The sequence below is a fragment of the Nyctibius grandis genome, chromosome 8, assembly GCF_013368605.1.
Source record: "Nyctibius grandis isolate bNycGra1 chromosome 8, bNycGra1.pri, whole genome shotgun sequence".
In the NCBI taxonomy this organism is placed as follows: Eukaryota; Metazoa; Chordata; class Aves; order Nyctibiiformes; family Nyctibiidae; genus Nyctibius; species Nyctibius grandis.
This window is the reverse complement of record NC_090665.1, coordinates 10,250,958-10,263,641: the sequence shown is the minus strand read 5'-3', so window position 1 is coordinate 10,263,641 and position 12,684 is coordinate 10,250,958. Positions and strand designations below refer to the sequence as shown.

The 12,684-nt window shown below is 56.0% G+C and overlaps 2 protein-coding genes across 8 annotated transcripts in view; both read left to right on the top strand.

Moving 5' to 3' along the window:
• The window catches only part of DVL3 (dishevelled segment polarity protein 3), a 33,349-nt gene extending 23,826 nt beyond the window's left edge, over window positions 1-9,523 (top strand). For 2 of the 7 annotated variants that reach the window (XM_068406791.1, XM_068406798.1), the window contains 15 exons: window positions 512-633; window positions 1,034-1,140; window positions 1,731-1,866; window positions 2,144-2,237; window positions 2,647-2,716; window positions 3,016-3,155; window positions 3,353-3,429; window positions 3,858-3,970; window positions 4,286-4,336; window positions 4,458-4,607; window positions 5,472-5,603; window positions 5,839-6,006; window positions 6,625-6,837; window positions 7,083-7,481; window positions 7,938-9,523. In XM_068406791.1, the coding sequence (XP_068262892.1) occupies window positions 512-633; window positions 1,034-1,140; window positions 1,731-1,866; window positions 2,144-2,237; window positions 2,647-2,716; window positions 3,016-3,155; window positions 3,353-3,429; window positions 3,858-3,970; window positions 4,286-4,336; window positions 4,458-4,607; window positions 5,472-5,603; window positions 5,839-6,006; window positions 6,625-6,837; window positions 7,083-7,481; window positions 7,938-7,972 (2,007 nt within the window). In that variant the 3' untranslated portion in view covers window positions 7,973-9,523. Of the gene's footprint in view, window positions 1-511; window positions 634-1,033; window positions 1,141-1,730; window positions 1,867-2,143; window positions 2,238-2,646; window positions 2,717-3,015; window positions 3,156-3,352; window positions 3,430-3,857; window positions 3,971-4,285; window positions 4,337-4,457; window positions 4,608-5,471; window positions 5,604-5,838; window positions 6,007-6,624; window positions 6,838-7,082 lie in introns of all 7 variants that reach the window. The other 5 variants (XM_068406793.1, XM_068406792.1, XM_068406796.1 and 2 more) reach the window with 5 other exon arrangements.
• A 576-nt stretch (window positions 9,524-10,099) lies between these two features.
• Window positions 10,100-12,684, top strand: part of AP2M1 (adaptor related protein complex 2 subunit mu 1) — a 28,120-nt gene continuing 25,535 nt past the window's right edge. Inside the window, exon 1 of the mRNA XM_068406658.1 lies at window positions 10,100-10,194. The gene's annotated coding sequence lies outside the window, so the exon portion shown is untranslated. The remainder of the gene's footprint in view (window positions 10,195-12,684) is intronic.

Sequence of the window (12,684 nt, the reverse complement as noted above, 5' to 3'; positions counted from 1 at the left end):
GCCAGCCTCAGCCCTGAGCTCTGGTACCCCCAGCTACCGTGGGCTGGGAAAGTGAAAGTCCTGCTGGGTCCACAGCTTGAAGGCAGAGGTGTGGAGGCTGCTAAAATTGAGATAAAGGGATGACTGGGAGCTGCCTCTTACGATGTAAGAAGAACAAGGGGAATCTACTCCTTGCTGTAGGACATGTGCTGAAGGTTACCCGAGTGTAAAAATTGTGTGGCGTGGGCGTGCAGCTGATGTCAGAGTCTCCAAGCAGGGCTGTCAGCCACCCCGACTTCACCGCTGGGTCAGGAATTCCTGAGCCACAAATAGCCGGCGTCTGGGAAGGCTTTGGGGGGGAATGTTGCTGTGTGCTTGGCCTGTTCCATACCCGCTCCTGGGCATCTGCTGTTGCCCACCGTCAGAGATGAGATCCTGGGCCAGGCAGGCTTTTGGCCAGCTTGTTTGGCCACTCTTGTAAACGTTTTCCCAGTGCCTCAGCTGTTACATTCTCTGTCTCTCGTCCCTCCAGCTGGTGTCTGCGGAGGGTTCCCATTCAGATGCTGGCTCGGTCTGTGCCGACAACCAAACAGAGCTGCCACCCTCTATGGAGCGCACGGGAGGAATTGGAGACTCCAGGCCCCCCTCTTTCCAGTAAGTTACGTGGACTTCCTGGTTTCTGAGGGACCCACAGTGACTGCTGTAAATCCAGACCAGGGGCTGGGACACTCCTATCCAAATTGGCAGTGATCACAGCCAGGCAGAGGGGAGGAGGATGGGGCTGGGAGCAGACTCGAAGTGGAGCTGCATTATTCAACAAGCAAGGGCATGCTGAAAATAGTGCAGGGAAGTTGGCAAAGAGCTGGCACAGCTTCCCCCAGTCCCTTGCCCTGCACTCATAGATGTGCTGTGGTTGTTCCCCACCACTCTGCTCCTGTCCTACAAGAAGGAGACAGTTGATGGCTGGAGGCTTGTGCTGGCCAGCACAGAGGTAGAGAGAGCCCGCTTAAATTGTTCCCTGTTGGACATATTTGTTCCTTTTATCTCATCTCAGCCCTAACACTGGGGGGAGCCGGGAAAACTTGGACAATGAGACAGAGACAGACTCGGTGGTGTCGTCGCAAAGGGAACGACCTCGTCGGAAAGATGGGCCTGAGCATGGTGAGTGTCGGTAACATGGCAAGAGCTCTGCAGGGCATGGCTGGTGCATGGTGGGGGCACCAGCTCCAGACATAGGCAGCTCGCTTTGCTCTGCAGAACCTTCCAGCTTAGAAAGCCAGTTCAGTGATCGGAGGCCATAGCCTCACATTGGAGGCAGGAGCTAACACCTGTGTTGCATTAGAGCTTGGTGTTGAAACCTTTGGGGGCAAAGGAGGTGTCTCTTGTCGAAGAAGCCTTAAGAGCAGGAGACAGCAGTGCCTCAGCCCTTTTTAGTTGAAAAGCAGAGTGTGCTGTAGCCTTGTCACTCTGTGCTGCTTCTTGCTCTACCAAGCAACCAGCTGCAAGTCTTCCACGAGTTTAGTAGCATTGTTCCTAGTGGCCCATCAGCCACTTCACCATCCTGTGGTGGTAGAAGAGGTATCCCACAGAAGATGGATCTGATCCCAGGGTGGATTCAGAGCCGGCTGGCACTAGATGGGATTGTCTGATGGCCAGATTGACATTGATAAGGTTGCCATGAGCCCTGCATAGAGGAAGGGATTGTTTCCCTGTGGCTTGTCTCAAGCACACTGAGTCTTGTCTTTTCATAGCACCCAGGGTGAATGGGACAGTGAAGGGAGAGCGGCGCCGAGACCTGGGCGGATACGAGAGCTCGTCCACGCTCATGAGCAGTGAGCTGGAGACCACCAGCTTCTTCGATTCAGATGAAGATGACTCCACCAGCAGGTAGGAGATCTTAGGTCCTGGAGGAACACTAGCTTCCCCCTGCCTCTCAGCAGAGAGACACCTTTGCAGGGCACAGTAATCCTGGGCTCCAGGGTCCTTGCTCAGACCTGCCTCTGTCTCTAGTCTCACCCAGCAGCCCCCTCTGCTATTGTCTGTTCCCCATGTACACGTCTGCCTCCGCAATCCTCTATTCCTTGTACCATTTCTGTGGCTCTGTTGCTGCCAGAGCCACCACCCTGGCAGCAGCAGAAGAGCTGACTCTCGCTTTTGTCTCTAGGTTTAGCAGTTCAACAGAGCAAAGCAGTGCTTCCCGTCTAATGAGGAGGCACAAGCGACGCCGGCGGAAACAGAAGGCTCCACGCATTGAGCGGGTACTCAGGGGCTGGGGGTCCTGGGGAGGGCAGTGCAGGGCAAGGTGGGCTGCCTGGTGGATCTCTACACTTAGTGCTCGAGGGCTGATCAGAGTTTCGGCTGTGTTTGCTGCGGGCACAGCTGGGGACAGGTGCTATCCAAGTGCTGAGACTTCATAAAGTGCTGTAAACCTTTCCCAAGCCAAGGTAGCCTCAAGAGCTGGGACCACAGACCTTGTCCTGGTTGTGGAGAGGTCATAAGGACTGTGGCTGATGCCCTCTGGCTCTGCAAAGCTCCCAGCATAAGGCTGGAGTTGTGGGTGGTGGCTGTGATGCTACAGGGAGTGGCAGGGAGCACAAGTGGAGGGAGCTGGGGCTGGGAATGTTACTGAGGCACAGGAAGACATCTCATGTTTCACTTATGTTGCAGTCATCGTCCTTCAGCAGCATCACAGACTCCACCATGTCCCTGAACATCATCACGGTCACGCTGAACATGGGTGAGTGGGAGGTGTACGTGGAGCCTGCAGTCCTTCCAGAGCAAGGTTGGGTGGTGGAGAGTGAAGTGGGGAGGGGGCAAAGAGAACACGTGGGGTCCTCCCACGTGAGGGCGTGGATTCTGTAGGAAAGTGGCTTGTCTTGAAGCACTGGTCTCTCAAGAGTTTCTCTGCATCCCAGGACGTCTCTCTGGGATGGGGGTGCAAGCAACCATCGTTAGCACGTGGTTTGTCTGAGGTTAGGGCTGCTGGTGCCTGCTGCTTTATGGTGTCTTGTCTTCTTTCTCTTTCCATCCCTGCAGAGAAATACAACTTCCTGGGCATTTCTATTGTGGGACAGAGCAATGAGCGTGGGGACGGAGGCATTTACATTGGCTCTATCATGAAGGGTGGCGCTGTGGCAGCTGATGGCAGGATTGAGCCAGGAGACATGCTCTTGCAGGTACTTCACGCCCACGTACCTCCATCTTTGGGCCTGGGAAAGCAGTAAGAAAAGACCCAGAAGCCTCCCTGCGCACTTTGGCAGGCTAAACCCAGGAAGCTGTGCTTGGAAGAGGGAAGCTGAGTCACTGCAGAGCTGAGTGGGGAGCTCAGCCTCTGGTCACATCTCTGGGACTCACCTCTTTGCATTGTTTGCAGGTAAATGACATCAACTTTGAGAACATGAGCAATGATGATGCTGTGCGGGTGCTGAGGGAGATTGTCCACAAGCCGGGGTGAGTACTCAGGTTGTTCCTTACCTCCATGGGCAGCTGTACGGTGTGGGCTTGGGGTGTGTGAGTCGTGTCTTCGAGCCACCTCTGCCAGTGGCTCTGCAGAAGCTCAGAACCTAGTTTTTGGTGTTGCTTTGATTCCTGGGTTTTCATGCCCAAAGCAAGAATTGCGGCCAACATAATGGCGGTGAATTGGGGTCTGTGCCCCTTTTTTGTGGGGATGTCATGTCATCAGGGTCATCAGCAACCCTCAGCAGGGTCACATCATTTTGTCCATGCCATTAAGGAAATCCATAGCTGGAGAGGGACAAGGGCACCTTACTGGCAGCTTCTCCCTGTCTAGCAGGAGAGAGCCAGCATACAGCATCCGCCCATCACGCAGAGGTTCATGCCACTGGGCTCTTGTTCTAACTCTCACCTTTTTCTTGCAGGCCCATCACCCTGACGGTGGCCAAGTGCTGGGACCCCAGCCCCCGGGGCTGCTTCTCGTTACCCAGGAGTAAGTGGATAGCTGACTCACCCTTAACGCTGGTGCCCAGCTCATGTGAGAGCCCTGCCTTAAGCACTTACTTAGTTGTTGTCTTGTTCCTCCCTTGTGTGTGTGACTCCATGTGGCACTGAATTGGGGTTTGATGGGGTTTCAGCTCTCCTGTTAGGAGGCTGCTATGTCCTATTCCCAGGCCAAAATGCCCACAAGCCCAGCCCTCCTTCCCACATCACGCTGGGGACGCGTTTCACTGGGGCAGGGGGGTCACTTGCTCGGGGCGCCAGAGGAAAGAGAAACCCCCTCTTGAGCCATAGGGGGATCTCTCCCTCTGCACCTCTCCTGCTGACCCTCCCTCTCTTCTTTCTCTCCCAGTTGCTCCCCAGCGGATCTGGGCTGGGCCAGACTCTCCATGCTCCGATCCGGGTGAGTCCCGGCAGATACTGGGGATGGAATGGGCTGCGCTGAGTCCCTGTCCCTCCCCAGAGGCTGATTTGATGAGGGTATAATTTCTTATAGCTACTGACTGACTCTTTCTTCACTGCAGGTGAGCCCATCCGGCCCATCGACCCGGCAGCCTGGGTGTCTCACACAGCAGCGATGACTGGCACCTACCCAGCGTACGGTATGAGTCCATCCATGAGCACAATCACTTCCACCAGCTCCTCCATCACCAGCTCCATCCCAGAGACTGAACGTAAGTCCTTGTGCCTCCGTGCTCCACCCACTGCACAGCTTCCTCGCCTTCACTGTGCTGTAAAGGGAGCAATACATCTGCTTGGGGACAGCTGGGATGGGCAAGGTCTGCCCTGCCAGGGGACTTAGAGGGAGGCAGCTCTCACCAGGCAGGCGCTTGGATCAGTGGGAGTTCTGGCTGGGTGAATTGTGAATTAATAACACCTTTTTCAGCCTTCTACGTAAGGAGAGTAGAAGAGCCGGGGTGCAATCCAGGAGCTGTGGCAGGTGCAGAGGAAAGGCTCAGAGCAGTCAGGGGTTACCAGCTGAAAGTGCCAGACCAGAGGGAGCTGGCTTGTCCCTGGAGCAATTTGCCCTCCCAGACAGCAGATAGGGCAGGATGGAGGCAGCTGGGAGCAAAGACCTTTGCAGTGGGGCTGAGCTGAGTCCTGCTGTGGGGTCCTGCTGAGCACAGGGCTCTTTTGGATGCTTTCTGAAGATTTTTGATGATTCTAGTACACAGAGCCCTGAAGCAAGGGTCTAGAGAGCTGGGGCAGAAAGCCAGGAGTTTGTTGTAAGTTTGTGAGGAGCAGAGAATCCCCTTGCTGGGCTGTGTGGGCTCAGTTGGCAGCTTTTGGATCTCATCTGCTTTGGACTGGTTGGAAGGAAGGAGTCTCTAGCCTGGGTTTTGCACAAGGTGAAATGACTGACATGGGAAGGATAATATCGGAAGGCTGGAAGGCAGGTTACACAGCATGCGCCCCAAGGCTGTCTGCGATGTATTGTTCCCTGGCCCATTCCTCCTGTGTGTGACGCTTCCATGGAGCCCTGTTGTCTTTTCTGTCCCCTCTCATCTCTGCCTCCCTTCCTTTCGTCCACACCACAGGCCTCGATGACTTTCACCTGTCCATCCACAGCGACATGGCCACCATTGTCAAAGCCATGGCCTCACCAGAGTCAGGCCTGGAGGTGCGTGACCGCATGTGGCTGAAGATCACCATCCCCAATGCCTTCATTGGTAAGAGACTGTGCTGCCTGCAGCGGAGGCAGGGAGTGGGGAATGGGTGGCTGGTTTTCCAAGCAGATGCCCAAGGGAGCATCTCTGTCACCGTAAACTGTTGACCAGGCCAGAGTCACAAATTGAACCTTTGGCTGTGTGGCCCCTTTTCACCTTTTGGCCCACTTTTTCTTGGCTCCAGCGTGGCAGCGTCTTCCTCTCTGTTGCTGTATTTAACTTTGATGTTTGGTGGCAGGTTCGGATGTGGTGGATTGGCTCTATCACCACGTGGAGGGCTTTACAGACCGTCGTGAATCCCGCAAATATGCCAGCAATCTGCTGAAGGCTGGCTACATCCGACACACCGTGAACAAGATCACGTTCTCGGAGCAATGCTATTACATCTTCGGGGACCTCTGTGGAAGTATGGCACTTGGCATGGGTGGGAGGGAGAGGATGGAGGGGGGTTGCGGTTCTGCAGAGCCCTGCTAACACCATGGGGACATAGCTACCACCATTGCCATCAGGCTGGGCCCCTTGTTCTAAAGACCCTGTTAGAGAATGAGGAAGAATATCCCAGCTCCCTTGTCATGCTGCTGGTGTGGTGAAGTTGAAAGATGACACTGTCACCTACCATGTGATCTTTTCTCCTGGGCAGCCATAGCAGAGTCTTAGTCTTTGCTGACTTTGTCTCCAGGCTCTGAACTTCCAATGCTGGCAAGGGAGTGGTGCTCAGACAGCTGCGTTCTGCTCATATGAGAGGGATGGGTGAAGTAATTGGCAGGGTGAGCTGTAGCTCTGACATGGTCCTTTCCCACCGAGCTGGTCTCTGTATTGGAGTGGGAGCTCGGACTCGCACAGCCTGGCTGTTGTCCAGCCAGGAAACACAAATGGTTGCATGGACTGGCAGGGAGAGCGCCAGCTTCTTGTGTCTCCTTGTGTACCCCATCCTTGTCCATCAGCAAGGGCGGACAGGGAGCTGCTTCATCACACATGGTTGTCTTTCTGCTTGGCTTGACCCCTCTTCTCTGCTTTCTTCCAGACATGGCTAATCTGTCTCTTCACGATCACGATGGCTCCAGCGGTGCCTCCGATCAGGACACTTTGGCTCCGCTCCCCCACCCGGGAGCCGCACCCTGGCCTATGGCTTTCCCATATCAGTACCCACCGCCTCATCCATACAACCCCCACCCCGGCTTCCCTGACCCAGGCTACAGCTACGGAGGGGGCAGTGCAGGCAGCCAGCACAGTGAAGGTGAGTGAAAAGCACTAAAATACACCTTGTTCAGCAGGAAAAGGCTGCTTAGGCAAGGCCCTGTGTGTGGGGGGAGCCATCTCAGGAGGGCTGTGGGACTCAGAGTTGAAAGGAGACTGAGAGCATGGACTGTGCTGGTGGATGGCTATGCTGCAGCGTGCTGTAGTCCTCTCTGGGCTAGAGGAGCATCCTTTCTTCCTGCCTTGTCTGAGCTATCACCTAACCCTGCCTCGTGCGCTTCGCAGGGAGCCGGAGCAGCGGTTCCAATCGCAGCGGCAGTGAGAGGAGGAAGGAGAGAGAGAAAACCGGGGAGTCCAAGTCAGGTGGCAGCGGGAGCGAGTCGGACCACACCACGAGGAGCAGCATGCGGCGTGAGCGCGCGGCCAGCGAGCGCTCGGTGCCGGCCAGCCAGCACAGCCAGCGTAGCCAGCACTCTCTGGCTCACAGCATCCGCAGCCACCACAGCCAGCAGTCGTACGGGCCGCCCGGCCTCCCCCCTCTCTTCAGCCCCCCCATGTTGCTGATGCCTCCACCACCTTCAGCCATGGGGCCCCCTGGGGCGCCGCCGGGCCGTGACCTGGCCTCTGTGCCCCCCGAACTGACAGCCAGTAGACAGTCCTTCCGAATGGCCATGGGCAACCCCAGTGAGTTCTTTGTGGATGTAATGTGAAGCGCCCGTCCCCTGTCTGTCTGCTGCCCCTCCTTCCCCCCTCCATCCCCATTGTTTGTCTCCTAGGACCAGCCCTGGCTTCACCCCTTGTTTTTTGGGTTTTGTTTTTTTTTTTTGGTTTTTTTTTTTTGGTCTTGATAAGGAAAAGAAAAAAAAGGGAAAAAAATAATAAATGGAACTAAACCTTGATTCTAATCCCTCCTCAAGCAGAGTGGAGGGGCCTGGCAGGCCTGCTGTGTGCTGCCAGCCCACCCCGCCACCAGACTTGTGTATTGCCGATGGTATTTCCCTCCTGCCGTGCTCTCTAACCCCATTAATCCGCATCCGTCCCAGTGCCCTGTGCTGTTTGCCCGTGTGTCGCTGCTTCCTCGGTCCTTCCACCCTAAACATCTCTTCTTTCTTTTCACCCTTTTGTGTTTCTTCTATCAAGCAGCAAAGAATTACGGGGTGTTTGACTTTCTCTGAGCCTGCTGCCCGTGGGGGGGACAGCTGGAGCGTGGCGTGGCCCGAGAGGAGGACACAGAGCTCCAAGGGCGCTGGGCACGTGTGGCGCTGAAGATGGCTTCTTTCCTCCCCTTTGTGGAAAACGCCCTGCCCTTCCGGCAGCCCTGAGAGGGGAGCAGGGACCAGCCTTATTAAATCCCATTGTAGTTGCCTTTTGGCTTAATGCATGAATGTTCCAGGGCTTCAGTGCCTCCAGGGAGTGGAGAGATGCTGCCACTTCCCTCGTGCCTCCCTGCTCTTGCCCACACATTGGGCTAGGTCTGAGCCTGGCACTGCCCCATGGCAGGACCCTCCTTCGCCTTGCCCGGGCCGTGAGTCTCTGGGTTGGGGCTGTACCTCTGCATTCACCCCGGAGTGGCAGTGGGTGCCTGCCCACAGTCTTGCACCACTTAGGGCCCTGCACCTGCCCATGGGTACTCGGGAGGGATGTCAGGGCAGAGTTCTGCTCCCTCCGTCCTGCTCCTTGCCCTGCTGCCTGAGCCACGCTGCTGTCTGTCCCATTTGTAGGGGCTGTCCCATGCCTGGTGGTGGCAGCTGTGGCCTTCTCCCTCCTGCTGTTACACTGCTGCTCAGCAATGTGACATCTTCAAGGGCCTGGATGGAGTTAGAAGGCGAGGGAGGGGGCACAACTGGTTTGCTTTCATGCTTTGAGGAAATGTGGAGGTCTCCTGTGTTTGCCCTATGAAGGGTCTGAGTCTGCCTCCCCCTCTGCCCAGCACCCCGAGTGCTGCTGGCCTGGCAGCCAGGAGGGATGAGGCTCTGGGACGGAGCTGGGACAGCCCCGCTCCCTCAGGGCTGTGAACGGCGCCTGGTGCTCTCTGGGGAGGGAGGCTGCAGCCTGAACCGAGGCCTCTGGGCGCGGTGCCTGCAGATGTGTCAGGACAGTTGAGTCCATTTGCTCTGGTGCTCCCTGCTCTTTTTCCTTCCTCTTCTGGGTACTTAGACACGTGCCTCGGGCTGGGGGCAGCCCACTTCCCCATGCCCAGGGCCAAGCACGGTACAGTACAGACGCGCTCAACCCTGCTTTTTTTTTTTTTTTTTTTTTTGTTTTAACCTTTTTAAAACAGATTTTGCCCTGCTCCTGTTGGTGCTGCCGCCCCGGTGCCATCTCCTACTGCCGCGCCGTGGCTTTCGCTGCAAGCGTTGCCTCCTTTTGTCCTTCTCGTGTTCGCAGTTTTTATATGCTGGAGATGAAATGTATTTTGCTCCTCAGGGGTCTGCGTTGTCCCTGCAACCCCTTTGCCAGCTCTCACGTGCCATCAGTCCATCTCCCCGTGACTCCCTAAAGCCTCTCCCTTTGCCTGCCGGCACCAGCTTGCCCAGTGCCAGCTCTCTGCCACCCTCCTGTCCCCTGACCTCAGCACTGGCAAGCTGCTGCCTGTCCCCCGTCTCCTGATGCCACCCAGCAGCCTCCCCAGCCACTGCTCCTGCCCTTGCCCTACCCTGTCCGCTGGGTTTTATAAAAACAAAACCAATCTCCTCGTTTTTATTTATAAACATAGTTTTATTGGACTCCTGCCTTGTGTTGGTGTTTTTTTACCCCAGCCTCATCTTTCCTGTCCTCCTGCCTTTCGCTCCGTGGCGAGATCCCAGCGGGGCCAGGGTCTCTGTGCCTGTTTTCCAGCTGACTCTCCCCGGGGTGCTGAGGGCTGCTGCCGCCTGAACCTGGGCCGGGCCTGGCCTCCCGCCGCCGCCGCTCTCCGGTGCGGGGCCATGCCGCGGGCGCTCGGTGCTCCCTGGGGCTCCCGCGTCCAGCGGGCGCGCTGAGGGGAGAATGGGGGGCAGGTCTGACCGCGGGCGCTTGGTGCAGCCCGCTCGGCAGCGGTGGGAGCGGGCGAGCCCCGGGGGAGCCCCACGCCCGGAGCCCCGGCGCTGCCGCTCGCCCCTCGCCCGGGCACGGCGGCCGCGCCGCCTCCCCACCAACCCCGCCCCGGACTACACCTCCCAGCGTGCCCCACGCCGTGGGACTACAGCTCCCGGCAGGCACCGCGCGGGGCGGACCTTCCCGCCCCAGCCGGGCGCCAAGCCCCGCCTCCCCGCGGTGGCGCATGCGCGGCGGCGGCGGGGCGCGGGCGGGGCATGCGCGACGGCGGCTCTGCAGTGATAGGGGGGGCGCGGGGGGAAGGGGGGGCGGCGGCCGCCATCTTGGGCGCTGGGCAGCGAGTGGCGGCGGGCGGCGGCAGGTGAGGTGCTTGGGGCTGTCCTCCCGCTCCCCGGTGGGGCGGGCGGCCGGCTTCCATTCTCCGGGCGGCTTCCTGCGGTGGGGCTCGCTCTGCGACCGCGCCCGGGCCGGGGCTGAGCTGCCGTGGGTGGTGGCTCCCTCGGTGCTCGCCGGAGGTGGGGGGTCTGCGGGCCTACCCCGCGGGGCGCGGCGTGGCCCTGACAGGCTTGGGGGGACCCTCCTGCGGGGCGAGGTCCTCTGGCGGCTGCCCGTGAGGAGGAGGGCGGGGGTGCCCCCCGGAGCCGGGCTGCGCCTCCCGGGGCTGTGTGGGAGGGAAGCGGGGCTCCCCCGGGAGGGCTTTCCCTCAGCCCCCGGTGAAGAGGTGCTGGGCGACCCTAGTCCCGCTGGAGCTGGCTCATCCGCTTGCACGTTGTTTAGGGATGAGGGAGTTTATTAATTGACTCTCTTAATTAACTATCTGTTTGGAATACCTGGGGTGGCAGCCCTGCGGTGCTGAACCGGGTGAGGGGGGGGGACAGAATCAAGCTCTGTGTGGCACAGGGTGCCTAGGGAAGGCCTGCACCGATGTGCCGGGTCAGCCCGAGCAAAGGTCTTGTAGTTGTATTGGGCAGGAGCTTCCCCTAAAATTATTTACTTGTACTACTGATACAAACGTGAATTAGCTAGGTCATGGCTTGTACCCTCTAGCTTTCTTCATGGAAAACCTGCTGAGGCAGTAGTGCTGCTGATGCTAAACTGTGCTCTTTCTGAGGCTTAACATGGGCTCTTATCCAACGGCTCTTCTAGATGCGTTTCCACTTCCATTGCCTGAGCTAGGCTTTTGGATCCAGTAAAGCTGCAGGAAACACAGCCTGTGTTTATTGTCCAGTGCAGTTGACTTCTCTTCCCACTAGGAAATTACTCGCTTTTGATCTAGTCTTCAGCCCATAAGCTGTGTGATTCTGTGATCTGTTTTCTGCTTGCTTTAGTATGACAAAGCTGCTGTCAAGTTTTAGCCTCAGGCTGCCAAAATCTGTGCCTGGAACTTTCCCAGATAGGTGAGTCTGGATGGCTTCTGCGGCTCCGAAGTCTAGGTATTACAGGTTTCTAACTGCGTACGGGCTCATGTGGTGTCTTGTTGGGCAGCGTTTGCTTGAATGCTATCAGAGCTGTGGCTACTGTTTTTTCCCATAGTAAAAGCTGTACTTCTCCTTGTGAGTTTTTCTTCCAGGGACAATCTCTAATCTGGCAAGATGCTGCCAAACTGCCTACTTCCATATTTTCCCTGTCAGAAGGGAGGCATCATTTCTCTTCTGTAGGAAGTGCCATGTTACTGACATCTAGTGACAAAGATACCTGGTGTTCTTTGGGCTGCAAACTGGCTGTGTTTTCTTCCGGGGAGAGCGTTTGAGATATCCTTGAAGAGTGTTATGGCTGGCTTCTTCCTTGTCCTGAGAGAGCACAGTTTTGGCCTTTTGAAGGGCTGGGTCTTGAGGCTGTGAAGGGTTATATCTTGAATTCTTTGAAGCACAGATGATTGGAAATGCGCTCTGGTTTGATAGTATCTCACTTCTTTTGATGGAATGGGAACAGTCACTAAACAAAATGGGCTTTGTAAAGAAACTTCCTGTGACCCTAGTTAAACTTTTCTCGTCTCATCCCTGCATCAAGAAATAATAAAGCCAAGACTGTCTTTTGCAGCACATCTTGCACTGGTTTTCTGAGCTTATACTACTAAAGACCATTAGAGTATTTAAAGGCTATTCTTAGGGTTAACTGGAGGATGGACAGAAGTTCAGTGTAGGGTGCCAAAATATAATTGGTTTGTGTGGCAGAGTCAGCTTCTTTCCTTTAGTGAATGACCTACAGAGTCGAAAGTTACTAGCAAGCCATATATTATTTTGATCTCAGCAGGAGGTTGGCAGCTCAGCTGAAAGCTTGCAGACTGAGGCACAGAATGTGAAATGCAGTTACCTGCTCCACAGTAATAGTAGAAAGAGAAACACCGGCAAGTCAGGGCACCAAGACCATTACTGGTCTGCAGAATATAAGCTCATGCTCAAGCTGCAGTCTGTGTCTCTAACCTCTTCTGTTAGAAGATGAATAGGATGCAAGTCACTCTTCAGGTTTCTAGCTCAAGAGTGAAAAGCAAGTAGAGGTTGCTTCAGTCTGACTTTAAAACTGCCTTGGAAGAACTGGTAGAAATGGAAGAAGGCATTGGGGCTGTTCAGGTAAGGTTGGACTCAAAGCAAGGTGGAGAGGTGTGTTAAACACTGTTCCTCTGACGCTTTACCAGAATTAGGGAGCTTCTGGTGTTTCCTTGTGTCAGTATTTCTCTTGTTACTCTTTAGACTGGTTATATGCAGTGTGGCATGCAGAAGTAGACTGTAGGAGAGCCTGGTAAAAGAGTTGAATGTGCATCTCTTCCTGCCCACTGGTTATGGGCATTTATGGGATTGAGGTTAAAATAGGAACAGTTTCTCTGAAACTGATGGGTTTATCTCAGTAGCTC